Raw genomic sequence first — 26777 nt, 5'->3', positions numbered from 1 at the left:
AGAGGCCAGTGTCAGGGTGGTGGTGGGACAGACAGTGCTTTTTGTTGTTGTTGTCACGAAATTCCATGAAAAGAGCCAAATAAGGGATACTTATCACATCAGTCTTCTGATTCTTCTGCTCACGTTCATTCTGTTTCATTTACATCTGTATTTCCTTGAAATTACCAGATTGAATAAAGGATGTATTACAAAAGAGGTCAAAGACGTATTCAGTTCATGTCATTTTCCAAAACGGTTAGATGCTCTAGTTTTTTAGTAAACGTCACTCACACAGTAGACTTCACACTAGCCTGAGGAATTCTGATTGAAAATGTTGTAAACAACATTATGTTCCCTGCGTATGTATATTAAATGCAAGGTCTGCAGTTTCTGACACTTAAGGCGTTTTCACAAATGTACTGCAGCCCACACATTAAGGAGTTGATGTACGAAAACGCACTGATCAAAATGAAAGGATGTGACACTGCAGCGGTTAGCATCATATCCTCACAGAGACGGTTGTGGGTTCAAATCCCCCAGCTGACTGAAGCCTTGCTCGGTGGAGTTTGCGTTTTCTCTCAGCCTACCTGAGTTCTCTCTGGGTACTCAGGCTTCCTCCCGAAGGTTAAAGACAAGCAAAGTAGGTTAACTGGTGATTCTAAATAGGCCATAGATGTGAATGTCAATGGCTGTCTGTCTCTATGTGTTCGCCCTGTGACGAACTAGCAGCCTCTCCTGGCTCTTAGCCACTGAGCTGGGAGAGCTTCCAGCCCACCCGTGACCCTGAAGGGAAACAACAGTTAAGAATAATGATGGCTGGAATGGATGAAAATGAAAAAAATAATTCTATATAAAGAAAATTATTATTATCTTTTTGTGATTTTTGCTAACAATAATAAAAATACACATATTAGCTATTTGGCGATGTTGGTGTCTGCATTTATAACAGCTGATAAGATAATAATTACACCTCATACACTCCCCTTCTGGTTGTCTGTCTATGTATGATCCCCTGGCACTACAGCTTGTTTGTTCTCGTTTTTCTGTCCCACCCAGCTTCCCTTTTTCAATTCATTGACTTCTCATTACGGTTAGTAGATGGGGATCTGCTCAGGAGCCACCACCAGTCCCCAAATTGCGGCTTCAATTCATGCTTACGCCATCTGCCATTATCTACTAGGAATGCTGTCCAACCTAATTGAGGATGTGGTCCCAGCTAGTGAAATGACAATCTAAAAAAAAGTAAAGAGATGTGAGAAACACCCTTCAGCTATGTAATGAGTGCTGTCGTTGCATAGTTTATCCACCAGAGGGCACTCTGCTAAAACGAGCCGAGTTAGGCAGAACTGTTTTAACAGTAGAACAAGTTTATTGTTTATACAGCATTGATATATCATCTTACTAAGGACTCATAACTAGTCATGTTAGGGAAATATTTATCTCTTTTAAGATAAAAAAGTTTTAACTCGCCAAATAATGGCCTCTGTGTTACTCTGTATCCTGTATGGTTTGGCTTCTAATAATGAAAAATCATCAATATTTGAGTTTTATCCTCTCTGTGTTTTGCAATAGTGTTTGTTATGTACATTATTCAGCTGACTGTTACTGACTGATTGCTCGGTGTTGTCATCGCTGCGGCCGACTGTCAGGCTCATGTTCTTTTGTCTCTCACCCGTAGCCATTCGAGGCCAGTGACCTGCTGCTGGGACTGAACTTCTCCAAAGTGCTCAGCAGTTTGGTTACTCTGAATAAAGTGACTGCAGGTCAGTTAAAAATGTGCAGTGTGTGTGTGTGTGAGAGTGTCATTATGGACGTGGGAGTAGTCATGAGGCTGATTTATATTTCCCCGCTCTTGCGCAGATATCGGTGTGGGCAGCGATTCGGTGTGCGCCCGACACTCTTCAGCCCACCGCATCAAGTCGTTCGAGTCGCTGTCCTCTCAGGCTTCACTGGCCCGATCCTCCAAGCTGCTGCAGAACCAGTTTCGCAGCCTGGTAAGGTCAACACGTGCTTCTGACCCGTATTGACGCAGATTTGGTGGATATGTGTCAAAGGCATATGTTATTTATCATTACAGCTCTAACACTCTAGAGAACATAAATAAAACACTTAACATTGAACTTCTGATGTGTCACAAACAGTCTGTTCTTATTCTTTTTTTCTGCTCACTGGTTTCTGGTCCAGACACATGACTCCAGTATTACATGCTGCCATTTTGAAAAGTGCTTTTATAGTGCCTGAGCAGAGTTTGCTGCAGGCAAATGACTCAGGGGTAGATGGAGGCAGCAGCAAATTTGCATGTCATCCTCATACACGGAAAGAGGCGTACAGTTACACCTAAGCCATTTTAAAGCATAAAGGGAACATAGTCCTGGAAGAAAAATCTAGTCTAAAAAGTATTTGATGATGATGATGATGATGATGAATAGAGAAGTTTTTGGGGATTTGATCTAGGGCTGTGCAATATGACCAAAATCTCATATCCCGATATAAGACATCTATTGTCCGATAGCGATATAAATCACAAAAATTTAACATTTTCTGTAAATTCTGTGAATCTCAGGCAGCTCGACTTGCGTGAAGTGTTTCCAGCTGTGCGTCATGTACCTGGAGTCGAGTGTTTTAACAGATGCATGAAACTATACATTTTTAGACATAAGTTGTAACGGCCGCCGTTTTCTTTGTGAGTATTTATTACACGGCGTGCTGCGGGGAAAAGCCTGTTCTAACGTTTGAGTCTAAGGTTTATTTTTTAGCACCTGGCGGCTCTTTTTTACTTCTCATCTGTAAAGACTCTGCATCCTCTTTCACGTGATTCAGTTTATTTTGAAAAGTCTCAACAGGATCTTGAGCTTTATGGTGAAAGGTTTGTGTGGAACATAAACAAGCGGACACGAGATGGTTTTAACATCGTTGTTGCTAACGACGATGCATAAAAACAGGTGCTTGTCCGTCTGTAGTGTGGTTATATTAAATATAAGAGAAAGAGAGAACTTTAAGAAATTAATATAAGCCACTACAGTGACCATCAAAACCATGAAAAAATATTGCCGTAAACAGTTTATTTTGCGACACCACGAAACAAACGGTACTGTAAAATGAAACGATAGACGTTTTTATATCGTCATCCGAAATATATCGTTATATCGAACAGCCCTAATTTGATCAGTGCCAGGAGAGTAGCCTTTATAATGAAGTTCATCACCCGAGGTATGGCAAATCACAGAAGCTTTCTTTTTTTAGACACTTGCTGAACAAGTGTCTAAATTTTATGTCAGAAATTTCTAAGAAGTAGGAAACTTAATGAACAGAAATTATCACCAGAACTGTAGAAGTTTCAGGTTTCTACTGCAGGAACTGTCTCTTACTGAAATCCATCATTTTGCACCAGTTCAGGTCAGCCTGTCTGTCACAACATATTAATAGCAATAATCAGTTTATCACATTTTAGTTAAATCAGAGCAAAGACTTCAATAGTTATAGATGGTAAGATTTGCTGTATAGTAGTGGTTACAAATGCTATTTCCATTTCCGTTGGCTTCTCCTCCTCCTTGCTGACGCTCCCGCCTCTTTCACCAGGACATGTCAGAGAACAGCGGACAGCAGCTGCTGGTCAAGGCACGTTTCAACTTCCAGCAGACCAACGAGGATGAGCTCACCTTTGCTAAGGGCGATTTCATCAGCGTGACTCGTCAGGAGGAGGGCGGCTGGTGGGAAGGGATGCTTAATGGCAAGACTGGCTGGTTTCCTAGCAACTATGTGCGTGAGGTCAAGGGCTCCGGTAAGTACCTCGGCTAACCTGATGAGTGATTAACAGGGTCTGATTAAGAATTTATGGGAGACGCAGAACTTCCTGATGTGCTTTTAATAACTAACTGGTTGAATTTCTGAAACAAATTTCACATTTAGAGACACTCATGCTATTTCCAAAATTGGACTCACTAGACCAAGATATTAATACCTTAGTGTAGTGATTCATCACACTGTGTTTGTTGCAACATAAAAAATTGGCAGTTGCATCCTTCAGTCCACGTATTTCTAAATAAATCTCCTGCCCCTGCATACCTTTGTGGAAAATAGTATACTAAAGAGAAATCTCTGTCACGCTAACCATTTGCACGGCTTCACAGCTGCCTTTGTCACCATCTTTCCACCCGATGCCGTGACAGTAATGTAGTGCCACATCTGCTGCAGTCTTTTGTTTTTCCCGCTTGTGTCGAGATGCCAGTGACACAGCGCTGCCACTGTGAAGATGTTTTCGAGTAACACAAGATGTGCTTTCTCTGCATGAAGGGTTCATTTTAACAAGCTAAAACTGTGGTTCGGAAACTTGAGGCCAAGAGAAGTGCACCGTGTCTCGTATTTCGAATATTTTAACCTTGGTGGGAGTTTAAATGACTCTGCTTGCACTGTGACCCAAAACATGGCGGTTAATTGGCTTGGGTTGTTTTCTTTATTTACGTAAGGAATAAATAAATGTATGCCCAATGGTTTCTGTATAAACAATTTATATTTTTAGTGGTATCCAGATGGCCTGGTCAGAGTATTTCAAAAACTGCTGATCTACTGGGATTTTCCCACACAACCATCTCTTGGGTTTACAGAGAATGGTTTGTAAAAGAAAATGTCCAGTCAGCGACAGTTCTTTCGGAGAAAATGTCTTGTTGATGCCACACTTTAGAGGAGCATCTTTCAAGCTGATACCAAGGCAACAATAACTCAAATAACCACATGTTACAACCGAGGATAACGGTAACATTTCACAACATATCAAACATTATAGCAAATGGGCTACAGCAGCAGAAGACCACATTGGGTGCCACTATTGTCAGCTACGAACAGGAAACTGAGGCTACAATTCACACATGCTGAAAACTGCAACATAAGATTAGAGAAATGTTGCGTGGTCAGATGAGTCTCGATTTCTGCTGCTAAATTCAGATGATGAGGACAAAAAAAAGCATGAAACCATAGATCCATCCTGCCTTGTATCAATGTTTCAGGCTGCTGATGGTGTAGCGATGGGGGCAATTTTTCCTAGGCACGGTTAGTTGAGTGTAATTTAATTTAAACACTACAGGCTAACCGACTATTGTTGCTGACAGTATGCATCCTGGCAGCACGGTGGCACGGTGGTTAGCACTGTTACTGCACAGCAAGAAGGTCCTGAGTTCAATTCCACCATCAGGCCGGGATCTTTCTGTGTGGAGTTTGCATGTTCTCCCCGTGTTTGCGTGGGTTCTCTCCGGGTACTCCGGCTTCCTCCCACCGTCCAAAGACATGCAGTTTGTGGGGATAGGTTAATTGGATAATCCAAATTGCCACTAGGTGTGAATGTGAGTGTGAATGGTTGTCTGTCCCTGTGTGTTGGCCCTGCGACAGACTGGCGACCTGTCCAGGGTGTACCCTGCCTTTCGCCCTATGACAGCTGGGATAGGCTCCAGCGCCCCCCGCGACCCTGAAAAGGATAAGCGAATGGATGGAATGGATGGAAGTATGCATCCATCCTTGTATGATTATGATGTGCACATCTCCTCGTGGCTGCTTTTCAGCAGGATAACGTGCCATATGGCGAGGCTCAAATCAGCTTAAACTGGTTTCTTAAATATAACGGTGAGTTCACTGTACTCAAAGGCTACAGTTAGAATCTACAGCAACTGTGATGATTCCAGCACTTTGAATCTGAGCCACGAAGAATTAAGGCACTTCTGAATGGATAAGGGGGTCCAACCTAGTGCTGTGACGGTGTACTTAATAAAGTGTGCAGTGATTTATAAACTGTGGGTAGACAAACTGGCTTGTTGATGTGGTTTGTGTAATATTGAATTCAAAATAGCTTGAGGGTCAGTGTATACTTGCATCAATCACATCATTTGTTTCCCTTCTGATCGCAGACAAACAAGTGTCCCCCAAGTCTGGCACCCTTAAGAGCCCACCTAAAGGCTTTGACACATCTGCAATCAGCAAGACGTACTATAATTTGGTAAGCAAGCAACTTAACAGTTTTTTTTTTTTGCTTTCTCCTGTTAGTATTATTTTCCTCCATGCACCTCTGTGGTTACTATCTTTGGCTTTTCTTGTTTCACGTCTTCCTGTTTTTGTGTGGGTCTTTGCTTTTTTTCCTTCTGTTAATGACCTTCACTGAAAGAAGCTGTCCTCTCAGTTATTTTGCCTTACATGATGGGCAAAATTGTTTTATCACACTGCATCTTTATCACATAGTAGCTACTCTGTGTATGGTTATCTGTATATGTGGGTCTTTTGGCTGATTATGTACAACCGACTGCATTAAATGAATATTTAAAAAAAAAATACTGATTTTATTAAAAAAAAAACTGCCCCTTATTGGAGTTATAAATATTTTGCATTGTAATCCATTTTTAAATGTAATGCTGGAGGTCAGCACTGAACCCAAAGCTATGTTTTTATTCATTTATTTATTGTTGAAGATCAAATTATGTATGCATCTTCTGTTCTTGTGTTATTAATTACCTTGACAGAAATTGTGAAAATAATTGATACACTGTGTATTTACATCCACATTTTAATCTTGTATTTTGGTGTGCACTAGAAAGCAATCAAATAAATATTTAACAGAATGAGTGTTATAGCCGTTCTGAATGACTATAACAAGTCTGTTATTATAGATAATAATTTAATTTCTCTCCTTTATTTTTAGGTGTTACAGAACATTTTAGAAACAGAGACTGAATATTCCAAGGACCTTCAGAGTCTCCTGATGAACTACCTGCGACCTCTTCAGAATATTGAAAAGTATGACTCACTTAGACATAATGCGACATAACATGCAGTTCTTTTGAAATGTATAAAATTCACGTGAATTGTTTGTTTTTGTTTTTTTGCATAATCTAAAGGACTAAGTGGGCAGAAGTCCTTGGCTTACTTGTACGTGTTACTGAATAATTTTTTTTTTACCAATCTCCGTACTTCATCACTTTTTCTTCCAGACTGAGCAGCTCAGATGTGGCTCTGATTCTGGGAAACCTGGAAGAGATCAGCACCTTCCAGCAGATGCTCGTCCAATCACTGGAGGAGTGCACCAAGTTAGTCCCTCCCAGCACACACAGCCCCACTGCAGCAGCATCTTCACTGTTTCTCAAGACACAGAAGGACATCTAGTGTTGGGCTGCATGTACTACAGGGATATTGGGCTAGACTGTACTTAGACTATGGAAATTTACGGAATTACACTGCATATGTGCATATTGCCTCTTCTTAGTGTGGGAGAGTTAATATAGGTGTATTTTGACCTTCTGCGATCCTATTTTTTATTTTTGTTTTTTATCTGTTTAGGCTTCCAGAAAGCCAACAAAGGGTGGGCAGCTTCTTCCTCAAGCACATGCCACAGATGAAGGCTCTCTATGTTGGTTACTGCTCGAACCATCCCTCTGCAGTTAATGTACTCACCCAATACAGGTATGCTCATATCAGCTGTATTTAGTATCATTAAACAGTGACGTCGGCCTTTCCCACACGTGGCACAGCAGGTCGTACAAATGACCGTGTTAACAAATCTTGTTGACGTTAAATTTGGTCTTAGCTTCCTCTTGTTTAGGCTTGTCACTGTCATCATCACTGTCCAGTCGATATTCCATTGTTACACACACTGCTGTTGAGGTGTTTTTTTTTAAATTTAATGTATTTGCAGTAGTAAATTACAGACGGGACATCGTAAGAGGCTTAAGGTGGGGCACACTGAACCATTAAGTTTGTGAGATGGCTTAATTTCACCTGATGCATGTCAGCTAGTTATTAAAACAAGTGACCAGAAGATAGCCATTAGCAAAGTAAGTAGATCCAAGAACAACAAGAATGACCACACAGGTAACAGTTTAATGCTCCATCAGTGTTTGGACAGATTGTGCTTTAACAGAAGAGGAAGTGCAGTATTCTCTTTCACTCATGTGTCTGACGCATTAGCACAAACTCTATCTGGAGGTGATAGGCTGAATGTAAATTTTGCTCAGCAGTCTTAGTAACATGAAATTTAAAGGAGCTGCGAGGACCTCTAGAGGACAGAAAATTGAGAGAGATTATCTCGAGTGAGCTGTAGAAGCTCACCTGAGTCGCATCTGAAATATGAAGTTTGTCAGCCTTGTAGATACTTATTGAATTATCCGTCATTCTAAACGTGTCCATAGGCTTTCTAACGTTACTGCCTGGATGGATTGTAACAAATGCTGTCCATATGGAGGTGCTGAAAAGGCAGTGTGTTATTTATCATTTTACCCCTCAGCCTGAGAGCCTGATGGATGTAATGTCGTTACATGAACACAATAACTCGAATGAGGCGATATAGGATATCAAATTGATATCATAGGTGCGTCTATTAAAAAACCCTTGAACAAATTTGAAACTCAGTGACTTCGACCTCAAAGTGTAGGTAAGAGGTCAGGTTTTCTAAAAACAAATCTTGTGAATGTGATAACTCACTAAGGATTTTCAAATTTATACCATATGAGACAAATGGGTAGCAATTTAAAAAACAAAATACGGACTTTATAAAGTGGGCAGCACTGTTGCCTCACTGCAAGAAGGTTCTGAGTTTGACTCCACCATCTGGTCAGGGCTTTCAGGGTATAGCTTGCATGTTCTCCCTGTGTCCGTGTCTGGGAGGGGTTCTCTCTGGGTGGGTTCTCGTAGTCATTCAGGTAGTGGGGTTAGGTTAATTGATGAATCTTATTTTGCCTGTGAGTGCAAGTGATTGTCTGTATATGGTCTCTCTGTGTTAGCCCTGTGTCAGCTTGGCAACCTGTCCAGGGTGTACAGGTAGCTATGAGAGGTGGGTTTTTTAAAACTGGGTTTTCAATTTTTTTATAAAAATGTGTTTTTAGCCTTTTGAAAGTGGAGGACTGTGTATAAAAAAAGCTAAAAGCAATTCACATATTGACACATTGTTTTATGTTTGATGAAGTCCTCTGTGGTAGTGAACAGAGGCAATATTACCAAAAAAGTATCTTTGTTCAACAAATTATGGCTCTAAGTGAACATCTCACGTTGGGCTTTAAGTCACAGTGAGAGGAATAGTCAAGATTTTCTGACATTCTTACAGAGCATTGATGAATTCATTTCAATTTAATTTTATTTATACAGCGCCAAATCACAACAACAGTCGCCTCAAGGCGCTTTATATTGTAAGGTAGACTCTACAATAATACACACAGAGAAAAACCCAACAATCATATGACCCCCTATGAGCAAGCACTTTGGCGACAGTGGGAAGGAAAAACTCCCTTTTAACAGGAAGAAACCAGAAGCAGACTCAGGGAGGGGCGGCCATCTGCTGTGACCGGTTGGGGTGAGAGAAGGAAGACGGAATAAAAGACAAGCTGTGGAAGTAAGCCAGAGATTAATAGTCAGTCAGATTAGTCAGATTTTAAAAAAAACAATGTGCAGATTGATTGAAATAATAGGTCTAGCTGCCTCCATAAGCCTCCTTATGAAGGTAACAGGAGTGAGCAGCACAATCAGAATGCCAATTAGGATGGTTTGACCTTCAGTGGTTCTTAAAACTATTAAATAACTAACAAAGCCAACTTATGTGTTGCGTGCAGACCCTGTGATGATGCTGTTTGTGGTGTAGCTTAAATGTTTTGTTTGTCTTTGGTTCTCTTGCAGTGATGTATTGGGAGATTTTATGGAAGGGCGCGGTGCTGTCAGTCCCGGGATCCTCACCCTGACCACAGGCCTCAGTAAACCCTTTATGAGGCTGGACAAATACCCCACACTACTTAAAGAGCTCGAGAGACACATGGAGGTGTGTGTGTCACTGGATAGCCATTTTTCTTCAGCTCCTGTGTTTAGCTTTTTTTGTTAAATGTACAACGTGCCTGCCCTTTTTAGGAGAATCACCCAGACAGACCAGACATCCAGAAGTGCATGTCGTCTTTCAAAAGTCTGTCGGTAAGCTGAACTCTCTTCCTCTCCAGACAGACACAACACGTAACCAGACTTTCTATGAAATGAAGTGGTTTAAGAAAAGATTTTGAAACAGCCGTCTGTCTCTTTCACGCCAGGCTCAGTGCCAGGAGGTGCGGAAACGAAAGGAGCTGGAGCTGCAGATTCTTACAGAATCCATCCGGCTGTGGGAGGGGGATGACATCAAAACCTTAGGCTCTGTGATCTACATGAGCCAGGTCTTGGTCCAGAGTCAGCTGTCAGAGGTATTTATTTGGCTCCTTCATCTATACTTCGCTCTGCTATAAACTGCTGCAATATTCGCTTCCTGTAAATATAATATTAAAGTGCATAAATTGTAGTCTTTTGTACACATAGTACAAATAGTTAGTTCAATGCAAAGAGTCAAAATAATTACTGTTAAAGTTCAAGTTAGTGGTAAAGAAATGTGTCCCAAAACTCGCAAAATTTAAATTAAAGCTAAAAACAGTTACTGTTTATACCTGCCTAACGTTTGCTGCTGCAGCCATTTGTTCATCTGTAGACTTTGAAGTGGGCTATACAAGCTAAAGGCATCCTATTTGTACAAAGAAATGCTTACTCATACTCTCTACACTTTCTGCTTTAGGAGAAAAATGAGCGTTACCTCATGCTCTTCCCCCACATCCTCCTCATGCTGTCTGCCAGCCCCAGGATGAGTGGCTTCATATTCCAGGTCAGTAGTCTCATTTATTTATATATATATATAAAATAAATTTAAAAAAAATTATTTGTTTGTTTTATTTTTTCTTGCATGTCATGTGTATGATGTGGTTATTTCACTCTCCAGGGAAAACTGCCCCTGGCAGGCATGACAGTAACCAAACTAGAAGATTGCGAAGCCCATAGAAATGCTTTCGAGCTCAATGGTAAGGGCACGTTTTACAAGCAAGATGTTGACTCATTCCTGTGGATTTTTATTAACACTTTAAACAATACTGTCCCTGTTCCTGCAGGCACAATGTTTGACCGTCTCCTGGTGATATGCACCAACCAGCAGGACCTGCAGGACTGGGTGGAACACCTGACCAGACAAATCAAACACACTGCAGCCACAGCGCCCAGCCACAAACCACTCACTGTTCCCTGCCACACGGTCAGAACTCAGTGATTAACATACCCACATGTAGATCATTTTCTTTCTATTCATTGAAACCCAGAATATATTGATTTCTCACTGACTGTGACCCTTTAATTACAGTGCATTATACATATAATCACCTCAAATGATGATGCAAACCCACGTGAAGTGGCTGATTACTTTTACTGGAATTGACCACAATACACAATTGCATTTACTGAAATTAACTTTAAAAATGCATAATATTTAGCATTTATCCTTAGAAAGAACAAATTGATATAATTCTATTTTTGGTGTACCCCTGTGCATGTTGGTGACACCACTGTGAAATGAGTTAAATGCCATACATAGGGCTGTGTCACAGATGTATGTAGTGGAGTTTTAGCATGTCCAACCAGGAGTAGATCTCTGGACACTCAATATGGAAGCGTGATATACCATATCTGGTTCAAATATGAATATGAAGCTGCCAAACAGGAGGGAAAGAACTTTCTACACACTTTCTGCAGAGAAGCTTTGTGGATGTAGTAAAGGAGAGGACATGCAGAGGGTTGTTGTGACAGAAGAGGATGCTAGGGATAAGGTGAGGTGAATGCAGGTGATGAACTGTGGTGACCCCTCACAAAATAAGACGCTGCAAACATTTAGTTTTCTTGAAGGAGGCATTTTTTGTCTTAAGTTTGTGCCCACAATCAACCGAACATTTATTCGTGACATTTTTCAGTCCGCAGTGCTCAGTCCAGTATGAATTACACATTTCCTGCTCAGTTGTTTGGTGTCATGATTATTTAATTGTGACCGCAGTAACCATGTTTATGCCCACCCCTCTTTAGTTAATTTCTCCAGGTTCCTAAGGTTTGAGGGGTTCCTTCCCATGACCTGTAACTCTGTCAACAAACTCTCAGTAGTGTTCAGGCCGAAGCTCTGGGTGTGTCACTCCAAATCCATTTTTTTGTCATTTCTTGAATAATTTGGCTCTGTGTTTTGAATCGTTATCTTATTGGAAGGTTCATTGCTGCTCAAGTCCAAGTTTTTCGGTAGCCTGGCTTATGCTTTCATTGAGAATCTAGATATAATAGTCCTATTTCATGACTCCACCAACTTTTACAAGGTTTCCAGGCCCATTTGCTGAAAAACAAAGACCAGTGCATTATACTCACACCTCAGCGTTTGACTGCTGGGAATGTATTTTTGGGTTGAACGCTTCACCTTTCTTTCACCACTCCTCTGCTCCCGAAGAGCAGTGTCTGTTTTGAAATCGGTTTTCTGTAGGTTCGCCTTGGTTGCGACATGTGGGTTACTGTTGGCCTCACGTAACACTTTTCTTGTGAGAAGGGGCATCATCTTGGGTTTACTATTTCTTTGGACCTTGACTGTGTGGAATTGTACCTATTACTGATCTTTTTAGGCTGTGGCTGCAGGCATCTGCAATAGCTTGGTCATGGCCTTTGTAGCCCACGCCATCCTTTTGAACTCTCACAATGTGTGACCTGAGGTCCTTCACTTATTCATCTGCTTCTGACCGTGACCTGATTGTTCTTTTTTAATCAACTCCCCTCAATTTATAACCCCTAGAAATTTTCTGAAAATCAACATGGCTTGCATTTATTGCCTCACATTATAGAAACATCTGGAACGCCCTGGGTGTCCTGCACTGTAAACAATTGTCTTGATAGATACTGAGGCATGTGAAGATAATTTGGAACAGGGGTAAAAATTAAACATTAGTATTTTTATTGCTTTTTGTTGTGACGCTTGTTTGCTATTCTCATGTATGAAACAGCAAAAACACCTTTTTGTAAGCGCCAAACAAATGAAGAGTAAATCCGTACAGTTATTGTTCTTCTTTGCAAGCTACATATTCATTGTATAATTCACTCACTTTGTTGCTTCTCGTCCCCCTCAGCTCCCATCTCACCCTCTCACCCCATCCCGACATGGTGAGAACAGGGCCTTGACAGTGGCTCCTACCTACCACACCCTGCCTCACCCATCCTCCCATGGGACACCTCACAACACCATGATGTGGGGCCCACTGGAACCACCAAATACCCCCAAACCATGGAGCCTGAGCTGCCTGCGACCTGCACCCCCACTACGGCCCTCTGCCGCCCTCTGTTACAAGGAGGTAAACCTGATTTACGTTGCTTATGTTAAAACTATATAATCCTAATGCTAAGAAACTGTATGTGCTAGTGAAATGAATAATGATCCTTTTTTAAAAATTAATATAGCCTGTTTATAAAGTATTCTACCGTTTGCCCTTCATGTGCAGGATCTTAGTAAAAGTCCTAAGAGTGTGAAGAAACTTCTTCCCAAGCGCAAACCCGAGCGGAAACAGTCTGAAGAGGAATTTGCCTTGAGGAAGAGTATGTGTAAAGTCTTTTATTTTCATATGCTTAGTCTTTTTTGCCTCCATAAAAAGTAATAGTATGACATTTAAGAAATGGCTGAATTGCTGCCTGACTCTACGGAAAACTGCATATTGTTGTGTATACCTCCTTTTCCTTATAGATTAAACAGTGCTGCTAAACTAATAGCTTGTTCTCTCCCTACATTTTACTCACTAGACGGCTAACAAAGCGGTATCAGTCTTCCTATTTCTTTCATAGTGAGAGAACAAAGACATTAGCATGTGAATTAAATGTGCTTTTTCCTGGCACCGTCTCTTTCTCAGGCACAGCTGCTCTGGAAGAAGACGCCCAAATCCTGAAAGTTATCGAGGCATACTGCACCAGCGCCAAAACCAGGCAGACTCTTAACTCTAGTAAGAAAAAAACAAACTCTTACCCGTCCAGATATACAAACGAAAGAAGAGAGGTTCATACTGGATCTTGCTCTCTTTGTAGCAGCTGCATCTGTATTCTGTACTCAGTGCCTTTCTTTAACTTTATTCTGTACTGACCCCTCTAACAGTATCTCTTCTTCTTCCTGTTTCTCCTCCATTCCTTTACTTTTGGCATTATTTTCCTTGAGTTTATCCTTTCCTCATCTTTTATTTGATGCTTTTCTATAATTTTATCCATCGTCTCATCCTGCATCTTCCATTGGTTTTATGATTTGCCATTTGTTGCGTGTTTGCGTATGCTTCCTCCTTCCTCCCTCCCTCCCTGTGCCGTCACTCGTCTTTCCTCGACCACCATTTCCTCCTCCTGCATTCGCAACATCACTCTCAACCCCGCCCACTCCACCCAGCCTGGCAGGGCACCGACCTGATGCACAACCACGTGCTGGCCGACGTGGACCAGTCCTGCGTGGATTCGCCGGGCCGCCGTAGCAGCGTGTCCCGGCCAGAACTGACCTCTGACCTTTCAGAGGACTCAGACTATGACTCCATCTGGACCACGCACAGTTACAGAATGGGCTCAGTGCCACGCAAGAGCTGCATCTCTCACCAGAACTGAAGACCGTACAGTACTGCCAAGCTGTGCTGTGAAGTGAAGTACAGCCTGCTTACCTCTTTTCTCTTCAATGTGTTTGAAAAAAAAAGATTTTTTTAATTTATCTATTTATTTTCTATTATGATTTTTCAATTTTTTTGTTAATTTATTTGTTTTATTTATTTTTCGACAGTTTGTTTGAAGATGTTTCAGGCATCTCCCTGTTGCCTTTGCCATTTCCCCTTTTATGTGCCTCCTCTCTTTCTGTAGTTGTCATGCAGTAGGTGTTTGATAATTTATTGTTAATTTATCTTGAATGTGACCACTCCCCTGGTTTGAACATAAATGGGGTAAGCTCTCAGGAGAGAGTACAGGGATTTCAGAGTGGAATATGTGGGAGGGAGACCCAGGGGTGGGAGAAGTGGGGACTGAGCTTTTCCTGTCTGATATTCAGATGTATTTCAGGAACGACTGTATTCTATTTACCATGTACTACTCCTCTCCAGTATGTGTTTCTAGAGTATGTATGCTGAAACATAGCACAGATGCTACACAGGTACAGGCACATATCCCCCTGCTGTCTGAAAATATAACGGAATGCAAATGCAATATCCAAATTATCGACGTTTAATAGAATTTTCAGAACATGAAGTTATACCCGTGTTGCAAACCCGTGACAGCATGAAATTTAACATTCCAGATAGCTTTTGTGTGTTCAGTCCAAACTGAATATTCAGTGGTTTAATTAAATATTCAGCGCCTAATAGTTTGTCAAATTCAGTCCAATTTTTTTGTCCTTTGTCCATAGCTGCTACAGAAAGAGAAGATTATCACTTCACTCTCTGAGTAAGGTGTTACTAATTTGATTAAAGTCGTTCTACCAAGACTGATAAATAATAAGGTTCTGACCGTCTAAATGACCAAAAAACTCAATTTCAGACTTGCCTATAGTAGTATGCAGATGTACAGATAGTTTTAGTACGTCTCTTGTGACCATTGCAAATATAATTCTAGCTCTTTGGTATCAGGTGGGGGGGACAGACTATCTGCAGGACTACATACCACCGCTGGCATTAAGTAATTGGACATAATTTGTTTTCCTTTGATTTTTTTTTTTAAGCGAAGAAGTGACTTTTATTACTATTCCTTTTGATAGTTTACTCCTAGTGTAGTCTCTAAGGCATGATCCTCAGTCTGATCTTAAAGTGGATCCATTATGCTTTTCCCAGTTTTCTCTTAAATATACAGTTTCAACTTTGAAATACAAGTCAAAATCTCAGCCTTCAGGATTCAGTGCTCTAAAAGCTTAGTTTGACATTCATTTGTTCTTTTTTCGGGATACATAACAACACGTCGAGATGTATGACGATAAAGAGAGGGGTCTTCTTGATACATCTTCTGTTTGTAAAGACAGCCAATAAGGAGAAATTTGGTGGCTTAAAAGGGAGAGGAGCTAAAATAACTTGGATTAAAGTCAAGACCACACAAAGGACCAGTATAAGCTAAATAAGGATTATTATGAGCAATAATCATGCAAAGACACTCTAGTAGAGTCAAGGAATAAGAATAGGATTTTAATTGGTCCCCTTTAATGTCTAGTTATGTTTCTGTCCGTATCACAGGGTTGCATTTATATAATGGTTTAATACTCAAGTTAATGAATTATTTAAATAAAAGGTTTCATATAAAACAAGCAAAGGGTGTCAGTCTGTGAGCTACAAGCTAAAACGGTTACAATCCTATAGTAGAAATTGAACGCCTTCGTTTGATGGGGGATATGTGTCCCATACGTTAAAGAAACAACTTACCATTTGGGGAAATGCACTCACTACATTTCTTGCCAAGTTCTGTGTGAAGAGTGATAACACCCACGTTCAGTATGACTCTGAAGCTTAGCATAAAGAACGAGAAGAGCTAGTCTGCCTCTGTCTAACGGTAATAAATCCAACAGCTAGGACCTTTTTAAATGTCACCGTTTTAATAAACAAAATTAAGCAGGTTAATTTTAGCCAACTAACTGGTGCTTGTTGACTGACAGCCCCCCCCTTTTTTTTAAGTTGTGCTAGGTTTTTATGCTAGTTTTGGCTAAACATGTTGCAGCTCCAGCTCTAACCCTGCAAGCATGAATTGATATCAGTTTTCTTATCTCACTCATTCATGGGAAGAAGCATTTACTTGCGTCCAACTTTGAGTCATGAAGTCGCATTATGTTCCAGGAGAACAGCTTGTCAGCCATGTTTACTAGCTTTCAACGTCAACTAGCTTGACAGGCTTCTCAGACAGGAGAGGATGGTTATAAAATCACAGATGAAACTAATAACTCTGGGTGTAGCTCTTGTTGTATGCTCTGACAATTTCAACCACACAAAGATGTTCAATGCCATTTGAAAACATCACCCCTTTTCTTTCTTTTTTCCTTTCTTTTTCTTTTTTTGTTGTTGCAACAAACTAGCACCTATGCTGTGGCCTCATTACCGAGACTTGCCTTCGTGTTGTCCGGCTTGTGAGGCTTCCCATACTATCTAGCGTTAATGACTATTTTTATGAAGAAGTATTTTTCCAGTCTTGGATATTAAAAGTACAGGCTGACATCCTCTTACAGTAAGCAATGTAAGTGACATAGAATATATTGGTCCATGTTACAGTTTGAACTGCTCTTTTTTTTCTTCTTCTTCTTGTATTTATTATTTGGTATAAATGCTCCTTTTTAAAAAATTTATTTATATTTTATTCTGTATGCCGATGTTTACAAAATGATCCCTGGAAGAATCGTTTGTTTTCTTTTTGAAATTTTCTCGGTCTGTATCAACGTTTACACAGAATTTATGACATGAAGTGTTTGAGTTCTTTTGCACAATCATGTAACAGGCCAGTGGGTGGGTTGAGGGATAGAATCTGTTAAAATTCTGTACTTTTTGTCGTCTGCCTAGAGTGTGTATGATATAATCCTAAAGGTAGACTTAAGTATTCAGTGTTACTGTAAAGTAAATGCTCATTTGTGGTGTAAATGCTCACCCTCTGTGTTTTGATAGCATTGAGGGGTTTAAAAAGAAAAACAAGCAAGAGAGAGAGAGATCATGATTATACAGGAACATTTCTATGTGAACTACTTGTTCAGCTCAGAATACTGTCAGAGTGGACTTGAAATCTAAAGAGCACATAATGACCCTTTCTGTAAATACTAGTCATCTTGGAGCAAGGAAAAAAACCCATTCAATCTTCTATGAGTATTTGAGCTAAGAATATCACTGTCCTTATATCATGTGCTATATTTTGTGACAGGTGTATTCTGTGGTTTAAGAAACTAAGTCGAACTGTGGGACAGGCAGGGTGACGAGACTAACTGTCTTTAGCCAACATTGTCCTCTGTGTGCTCAAATGTTGTATTCAGTTCACACATGTAGCCATGTCTTATCTGCAAACAGCGCCTTCAGTGTATTTGTTCTACACTGCTGAAGTGTTCAAGTCCCAAACGCTGTATTATGAGTTTTGAATAAATCTGTCATTTGGTAGACGTTGGCATTCATGTGACTTTGTTTTTGCAGAACAAGTATGTGGTTTCATTTGGGAGAGATGGTGAAGTCTTTGCTAGTTTCAAATTACCAAGGTGTATGACGAATGGTCACATGACTCTGTTTTTGTGTCTCCCATTTGCTTTCACTATCCTCTGTGTCTTCTGTCTGAAAACTGGTCTGTGCATGACTAACACACAACTACAACCAGCTGTGCGTGTTTGTGTCTCTTGGATGCTGTGTGTCATTCCAATAAAATTCGGATTTTGGTCTTAAAAAAGGAAAAGTCATTTACCAAAGATGACTGCACTGGCTTACTGCGTTCGGAAGTATCATCTGTTGAAGAGCTGTTCTGTGTTGAAACAGGGCCACAAAGGGAAACAGGGCTCCATGTGATCATCCCCGGTGAGGAGAAAGTACTTTTGGAGGATCCCAGTCGCAATGGACAAAGTACTTTGGAAGAAAAGTAAGATGATGGATGACTCTCTTTTCCATGCTTCTATCCTGGTTTATGCCTAATGTCTTTAAATCCTGTAATACTCAGCTTAGTCCTTGCTGTATTCTGTATGCGGTGCTTATAGAGCTGTGGAAAAAGTATTTGCCCCCTTCCTGTTTTTTTTTAAATTATTATTTATTTTATCTTTTTGCATATTTGACACACCTACCTGTTTCAGATAATCAAATTTTACCTACCTGACCCTGTGTGGAAAAGGCTAATAACATCTTGTGCTACGCGCGGGCAGCAAGAACTGCTTTCAAGCAAGGGATTTAGGCCCAGTCTTCTTTGAAGAATGGTTTTGATTCAGACAGATTGGAGGGTTTGTTTATTAAAGCATGAACAGCCTGTTTAAGGTCATGCCAAAGCATTTCAATCAGGTTTAAGGCTGGACTTTTGGTCAGCAGCGGTTTTCTCCTTAGAGACATCCAAGGGAGAGCTCCTTATTGTTGAATCATGAACTCTGACCTGAACAGAAACGAGGGAGACCTGCAGTTCTTTAGATGTTGTTCTGGGTTGTTTTGTGACTTCCTGGATGAGTCGTTGATGCACTTGTGGAGTACTTTTGGTAGGCTGGCTCCCTCTGGGAAGGTTGCCCCAGTGTTCCAAGTTTTCTCCATTGGTAGATAATGGCTCTCACCGTGGTTCACTGGAGTCCCAAAAATGGCTTTGTAGCAATTTCAACACTGATAGATGTCAATGACTTTGTTTCTCATCTGTTTTTCTTTAAATAATGGTGTGAAGTGTTGCTTTTAGACCACTTTTTCTGACAAGTTCTATTTTAAGTGATTTCTTGATTCACAGTTGATTCATACTAATATAGAAAACTGTTGTTGGAACCCTGCGTCATTACTGCGAGCTAGCTGAAGGCTCTCCTCACCATTTGAGGTCTGTGTTGAAATGACAGTTGTGTTACAGTTTTTTTTTATATAACCGTAGTCTAGTGAGGAGTAAAATAAGTTGTATAAGGGTATGTGTCAGTAGGGGTGGGCGGTATAAACAGTATACCGTAGAAACTATGAATTTGGCCAAAGGTAGAGATTTTGACTATACCGCTCTGCCGCAATAGCGCATGTTGATGGTGTCATCAAGCTGCGCCTGTTTTGGTCGAAAGCATCGCACCGTCTGCAAGCAATATTGTCTGCAAGCAATATTGTCTGCAAGCAATATCGTCTGCAAGCAATATCGTCTGCAAATTGGGCGACAGTAATAGTGAAGAGACGAAGCACGTTTTGGAATATGAGGAAAGCGAAAAACTGCGCTTCCTCCACTTCCGTACCATTGATTGATTCATGCTGAATTCTCTCGCAGCTGCTCTATTCCCATGTTGTTGCAGTATATTAATGACTAACCTCGTATTGTGGATGGATTATCTCAGTTGTTGTCCTGACTAGGGATGGGTATCGTTTAGGTTTTATCCGATACCGGTGCCAAACCGGTACTTTTGAAATGGTGCCGGTGCTTAACCCTTTAAAACCGGTCGGAGCGGGCACGCTCCATTTTGCGCAACTATTTTTAAATTCCTGTAGAACTGCAACCACGTAAGCTAGCGCAATAATTTTTTTTGCATATGAAACCGGAGGAGTTGTACTTACATCTTATGCCATCAGCTTGTCCTAGGTCACGGTTTCCTTCCACATATAGCTTTGCAAAAACTGCATAAAAAACGCTTGCAGCAACAAAAACATAATATCCCAGAAACACGCTTTGCTGATCCGATCAGCTGTTCGTAACACTTCCTACGTTGGAATAGACGTCAGCGCGAACTATCGCATGTCCGCCATTACCTGCCCGAAACCGGAAGTAACGTCATTTTTGGGATATGTCTGTGAAGGTTCTCAGTCATCCAGGTCATCGTAGTCAAAGAAGCGTCTGGATGAGAGGTGAAACGTCTTCAAGTAACTTAAAGAAGTCCAGACGCTTTTCTTTGCAAGCTCCCTAAACCTAGTGGGAGTATCCCCCCACAGAGGGACAAAAGGACCCCCTAATGATCCTCTAATCATTGGTGTCGTAAACCACCACCTCTGTTCAAAGATGGTCGCTCACAGTGGACATAGATGGCACTGTGAGCGACCATCTTTGAACAGAGGCGGTGGTTTACGACACCAACTCTCTGCCATCTATAATCCAGCTTTGAGTTCCCTCCCCAGATGCCTTAACGCCCACTCACATCCTGGGCCATCTGACCTCAGGAATTCGCATGATAAGGTGGGGCCAGGTTTCACAATGAAGTCACCCGAAACTCTGGCTGATTGGGACCCACACCCAGTTTCACACCTTGGCTCAGGCGATTAGAGGATCATCAGGGGGTGCTTTTGTCCCTCTGTAGGGGGAAACTCCCACTAGGTTTATATCTGGGACTCCCCACCATTTGACCTTAGAACTGAAGAAGCTTCTCGGATGAGAGGTGAAACGTCTTCAATTAACTTAAAGAAGTCCAGACGCTTTTCTTTGCAAGCTCCTTTGACGACTGTACTCTTCGGTTTCTTGGGGGATGTTGCTAACTCCAGGTCTGATAACAGGCACCACACCAGCAGTAGATGTGCTCAGTGTGAGGTCTTGCAGCAAGCTATTAAATACTGTGCATTTCTCGGCTTTTAAAAAAACGCTATGCATTGCCAGGTGTTTCATCAGATTCGAGGTGTTACCTCCTTTGCACAGTATTACCGTAAAGCACTTGTTGCAGGCTGCTGAGTTTGCATCTTTTGCTGTGAAGTACAGCCAAACTTTTGACCGCTTTGCCTTGGGCATTTTTAATCTGTAGCTCTGCTCTAAAAGAACGTACGTACCTGGGCCCACCTACTATCCTTGGAAAGGTAAAATTATTGGCTAGAATCCAAAGTGTATGACATCTCAAGAAAAAAAAGCACCGAAATGTGCGCTGCTTTTCGGTCTGGTTGCTACCGTTTATGTCAGAACCTATCGGTATCCATCCCTAGTCCTGACTGAAATTTGGTCCGTTTACAGCATTATGCCATGCGATTGCATTTGTCCCTAGCCATCAGACCCTCACGTTAACTTTTATTGAGTGGAAAAAAGCTAGCGTTCATCCTCCAGCTTCACTGTTTATGTTATGCTAACATAGCTCGCTAGCAATCATATAGCACTTCATTAAATACCAGCTAGTCCAACTTCAGTAACCCTACAAACGTCACTGCTGTTTAGTTTTCTGTCTTCGTTAATGTTGGAAGTGATAGCAGAGCCATATGTTTGTTTGTTTTTTCCAGAAACCTCCCTGTCAGAACTCTGCTATATCATGTTTAGGTGGAAACTAGCGAGCTAACTTCCTGCTAATTCATAGCTCTGCTCGGTTTTCATGGATGCCTGAATGTTAAACTTAATTGTTACACCTGGTAAAGCAGCAACGCTGATCATTTTATTAAAGATAAAAGAATTTAGACAGTTTTTAATGCTCAGTGATGCCGCAGTGTTTGTTTGACTTTGGGACCTGAAGCGGACAGAGTTTTGGACCCAGATTACTCCGCGAGGCTCCTGACTATGGTAGCCGTTAGGGGTGGGTTTTTATAATCGATTCATCGATTAAAATCGATTCTGGCTTGGATAACGTAAAATCGATTCATTAAAATCCTGAATCGATTTTTTTAATATAAATTTATTTTGCCCGAAATGCCAGAATCTCTGGTGACATCTCACAAAATTTCAAGAACCACCAAACAGTTAAGACAGTAAATGAGAGCAGGTACACGGATTCTGCACATAGACTTAAACACACAGCGCGACCCGCGGATCAGAATCAGTGAGATGTCACCTTTCTCACGGTCGGGGCTGAAAGCCGACAGCTCGCTGATTCTGATCTGCCGGCGGGTCCGCGCTTTGTGTTCACGCCCTTTATGAGCTGATTCTAAAGCTGTTAGTTTGATCTCTCTCCAAACAATATTGACCGAACCAGCAGCAGAAGAAGATCCAAACGCTTCACATAAACATCGTCATGAATTCACTCTGACTTTTACTGTTTACGATGCACAGCTCTCTCTCTCTCTCTCTCTCTCTCTCTCTGTACTTCAAGAACAGTTTCCCTTTCTTCATTATTCGCTTGCTTGTTACACAAGTCTACTGTTGTTTACAGCGCTGTCAGCCGCTGTTTTTTTCCCTTTTACATTCTTCCGAAAAGAAAACCTCATTTCTGCTGTTCAATACTGAATAAATTTAAACTTTTTAAAATTATTCAAAATGCAAAACGCTTAACCATGTCTCTAATAAAACCGCTGTAACTTCAGAGGTAATGTTCATATGTTGATTAATGGTTTTCTTTCGTTTTTGATGTACTGCAGAATATTTTTATAAAATCCCAGGCCAGGAAAATCACCTTCATGTTTTTCTGTGTTTTATCTTCAGCTACTTTGACACAAAAGCATCTGCTGTGACGCTCACACCTTTGATAAAGTCTTGCGAGTGTCAGCTTCCTTTTTATTGATACAAAAATATGTAAATGTACTGATCTGAATTATAATATTTCTGACTGTCAAAATTTCCCAGATTTAAATCGAATCGAATCGAATTAAATCGAATTAAATCGAATTAAATCGAATCGTGGATCGAATCGATTCGGGACCTTGTGAATCGGAATTGAATCGATTCTAGAAATCAGTGACGATACCCAGCCCTAGTAGCCGTAATTAGTGATGTGCAAATCATGAACGAATCGTTCAATACTTGAGAATCACTTTACTGACTCGTGAATCATGATTCACAAGCCCAACTGTCTCATTCACTGACTCATCCCTGTTGCTGTTAGCAAACTAATTTCACTAGCAGAAATTTATCTACCTTATAATTACAATTATGGGGGAAGAAACAACAGCCAGTTTCTTAACTGAACTGCTCTGCTCTGAACTGGGGAAAAAAGCCCTGAGTAGAAAGCTCACATCAAGACAATAGCTCCTCAGTTCAAAGTAGCATCGCTCTGCTAACATGCCAACAGCACATTTGAGTTACTCACCCCGACCCTTCCTGTGCGGAATCATAGCGTAAGCGAATCACTCACTCACCCCCTCTTTTCCTGTGCTGAATCGTAGCATGAACGAATCACTCACCCCCTCCCTTGCTGTGCTGAATTGTAGCATAAAGGAATCATTCACTCACCCCCTCCCTCCTGGCTCACAGCTTCTTCTTCTTCTTCTTGGTTGGAAACCAATGTTAAGGCACATTACCGCCCTCTGGCTTGCAGCTCAGTGGACATTTAGATGAGAAAATATATATTTGACACATTTGAGCAAAATACTAATAAAATAAAATAACAATAAATAAAATGAATTTTCCCTTTAGAAATCGTAATTTTTTTGCTCTTTTTTGCTCTATAAAAATAGTTGTTTTTCTTTTTTAATCACTCATCTTAGTCGTAGGATATACATGAAAAGAGAAACAAAGTAAGTTTGAGTGAAAATGTAAATTTTTTGCACTCTCTGGGCAACTGACTTAGTGACTCAAATGACTCAAAAAACCCGATTCATTTTGGTGAGTGACTCATTCAAACTCGATTCAGTAAAAATCATCGAATTTACCATCACTAGCCGTAATGCTCTGACAATCACACCAAGCGGTGCGGCTTCATAGCTTACCAAAGTCGTACTAAAACATTGACAGATTTTTGAGCGCCGTGTTCCACATAAAATCGGTTCGAGGTCATTAAGCACAACCAGAATTCATACATAAGGCACACTGGATTATAAGGCGCACTGTCAATTTTTGAGAAAATTAAAGGATTTTAAGTGCTAAAATACGGAAGAAAAGAATATATCGTGATATATACTGTGATATGGATTTTACGCCATATCGCCCAGCCCTATGTGTCAGCCTTCCTTGTAGGAAAAATAAACTGTTGGTGTTGTTTTGTCTTTTTTTTTGACTGTTTGTTAGCAGTTTTAGAGATATCATTTTCAAATTTTGTGTGATGGTAGATAACAACAACAGCTTGAGTTGATTTAATTTGGGTGAAAATTTTGTCAAGGTCAGACAAAATGTGAAAATCAGTAATGCTTCATCTTAAAACTACAATACAATTGTCTATGACTCATTGTTAGCACCATTGTTTTTTTGCTTTGTTTTTTTTTCAAGTACTTCGCCCTACCACCTCACAATGATGCCTTAGCAGGCCTTCCACATCTAAAAAAAAAATAAAAAAAAATCACAAAACATCAAAGTCTCTTGCACTTTGGGGGAAGTTGCGCTCTCTAAGTGCGTTTGTTGTAAATATTTTTATTAATTTCTATAATTATTTTTAAAATTTTATTTATTTATTTTTAAATAGGAGCCTGGTGGACGTGGTATATGCCCTGAGGGATGAGGTTCAAGAGCTGAAACAGGTGATGTTGGATGTTTGTTGGGTAACTCATGATACTGTGTTTATAAAATTATAGATGTCAAAACTGGATAATTTTAAAGGCTGAGTGACTAAATGTCATCTTCAGATTTGTTTTAAAATGTATTTCATGATTGTTTTCCAACACAGGATAACAAGAAGATGAAGAGGTCACTGGAGGAAGAGCAGCGAGCACGGAAGGATCTAGAAAAAGTTGTTAGAAACGTTCTGAAGAGCATTAATGACCCAGCGTGGGATGAGACAAACCTGTGAGGCTCAAGTTAACACCCATGTGAAGCTTGTAGAAAGAAAGAACTTGTACAGTACCTGTGGACTTGATTGCACTGTTTGAAAGACATGAATTAAGCTCAGTTGCGTGAAGGTAAATGTCCATCTTAAGGCAAGTAAATGTGGGCTTGTTTGAGATGGATCCACCAGTGCACTTTAAGTGCCATTCAGCTTAATAGACAGGCCTTATTGAGATGACTTGTTAAACTTCCTCGACCATCTGTCCCAAAATAACATTCCTTGATCACTAAGCAAGCATGACTGTACTGAACCATCCAGCATCAATGTCTGTGGCTGTGTTCACGAAGCTGGAGGATAACTGGAGAGAGTTCCTCTCCGTCTGTTTACAATCATTTAACGGCACAACTATCCACTGTACAGAATGGTACTTTAATGGTGTTAATGGTCCAAAGGCTTTGACAAGTCTTAACTTGAACAAAGCCATTTCATAACCTCTTTATTTAATTTTTTATGAAATGATTTTTTTGCAGGGTATCCTCCTCAGACTCAGGCTAAGCCTGATGTTTTTAACCTTTAGCAAAGCTTGTGCCAGGAAACTCCTTTATGTCTGTTTTTAATCCATTTTTTTCTTTTGTTTTTGTTTGACAACTTTACTTTTTCATTTTTCCTAAGGGAACTGTACAGATATTAATGTTGTACTGTATATTGTAAATACTGCTAAAAGATGAGCCTTTGCCCGTTGGGATAAATAAATGTGTTTTTTGAGGTATGCTTTTGAATGCCGCTACTAAATCTACACCATCCCCATTTAGTATTATGGAAGGAATATATACACACACGCGCTCGCACTTGTGTGCCCGCTGGGATTAATACATGTCTGTCAGGAAACCTAATAAGAATACCAATATTTAAATTCAAAATTTTACTATTAAACTTTTAGTTTATATTTAACTTGCCTGAAAGCTTTAGGTGACATAGAAAACCACAAAATCAGCTTATACGCCTTTGTGTGACTACTTCATTATTTCTTTTCAGCACCTATGCACAGAGGCTGTGGATAGGTGCTGGTTTGAAGCCTTTTTGGGAATCTCGCCATATTTCAACAGGTTTGAGAACCAATAATTACATGATGCTACGAGCAGAACTTATTTCTATCCCAAGAAAATCACAACAAGTTAAGTCAAAAAATGACTCTCACCAAAGAGTATACCTGTCTAAAAACTTTTTCCAGTGGTAAGATGAAGTAATTTATATATAAATAATTTTTCAAAAGTCCACAGACTTAACAAGTTATTATTTTAAGCTCTACTTTGGTTAAATGTTGTTTAGTTTCTGATAAAACATCTTCACCTGAAAATGTGAAGTAAATAATTCTAGTGTTTAAAAGAACAGTGGTTTCCACTGAAATTTAGTAGACTGAATGAAACAGTATGTTTTCTATAGTATATCGTTACTAAAATATGGGCTTGTGAGATTTAACAGTGACTGTAGCTGAGTAATATTAGATTGAAATGTATCTAATTGGCTAATAACAGGCCAAACACTAATATCATGAACACAAATATGTGCCTAAACCATTATAAACCACTATATTCTTTCCTTTTGTGCTTTAGTATATTAGGTACTAAACAATAACATGTAATTAAACAATATTACATTTTATAACAACAACCACAACCCTGTTACTGTTCTTCTTACAAGTCAGTATATAAACATTTTAATGCAGAGATTTTTATGGATTTATTACAAGCAGTTTATCAGTAGAGTGTATACAATATACTATGCTATTACTGTAACTGGTTTT

The 26777-nt window shown here is 40.2% G+C and overlaps 1 protein-coding gene across 2 annotated transcripts in view; it reads left to right on the top strand.

The window, feature by feature from the left end:
* The window catches only part of arhgef7a (Rho guanine nucleotide exchange factor (GEF) 7a), a 35957-nt gene extending 10215 nt beyond the window's left edge, over positions 1-25742 (top strand). Inside the window, exons 4-24 of one of the 2 annotated variants that reach the window (XM_026144494.1) lie at positions 1658-1742; positions 1840-1973; positions 3559-3760; positions 5874-5962; positions 6659-6753; positions 6948-7043; positions 7294-7416; positions 9619-9757; positions 9844-9903; positions 10017-10163; positions 10526-10612; positions 10727-10805; positions 10893-11032; positions 12924-13145; positions 13293-13386; positions 13695-13784; positions 14213-14392; positions 16097-16103; positions 18286-18375; positions 24674-24728; positions 24875-25742. In XM_026144494.1, the coding sequence (XP_026000279.1) occupies positions 1658-1742; positions 1840-1973; positions 3559-3760; positions 5874-5962; positions 6659-6753; positions 6948-7043; positions 7294-7416; positions 9619-9757; positions 9844-9903; positions 10017-10163; positions 10526-10612; positions 10727-10805; positions 10893-11032; positions 12924-13145; positions 13293-13386; positions 13695-13784; positions 14213-14392; positions 16097-16103; positions 18286-18375; positions 24674-24728; positions 24875-24997 (2337 nt within the window). In that variant the 3' untranslated portion in view covers positions 24998-25742. Of the gene's footprint in view, positions 1-1657; positions 1743-1839; positions 1974-3558; positions 3761-5873; positions 5963-6658; positions 6754-6947; positions 7044-7293; positions 7417-9618; positions 9758-9843; positions 9904-10016; positions 10164-10525; positions 10613-10726; positions 10806-10892; positions 11033-12923; positions 13146-13292; positions 13387-13694; positions 13785-14212; positions 14393-16096; positions 16104-18275; positions 18376-24673; positions 24729-24874 lie in introns of both variants that reach the window. The other variant, XM_026144493.1, reaches the window with a different exon arrangement.
* Positions 25743-26777: the final 1035 nt, after the last annotated feature.

The sequence above is a fragment of the Astatotilapia calliptera genome, chromosome 16 (genome assembly GCF_900246225.1).
Source record: "Astatotilapia calliptera chromosome 16, fAstCal1.2, whole genome shotgun sequence".
Taxonomy (NCBI): Eukaryota; Metazoa; Chordata; class Actinopteri; order Cichliformes; family Cichlidae; genus Astatotilapia; species Astatotilapia calliptera.
This window is presented reverse-complemented; position numbering and strand designations above follow the sequence as displayed.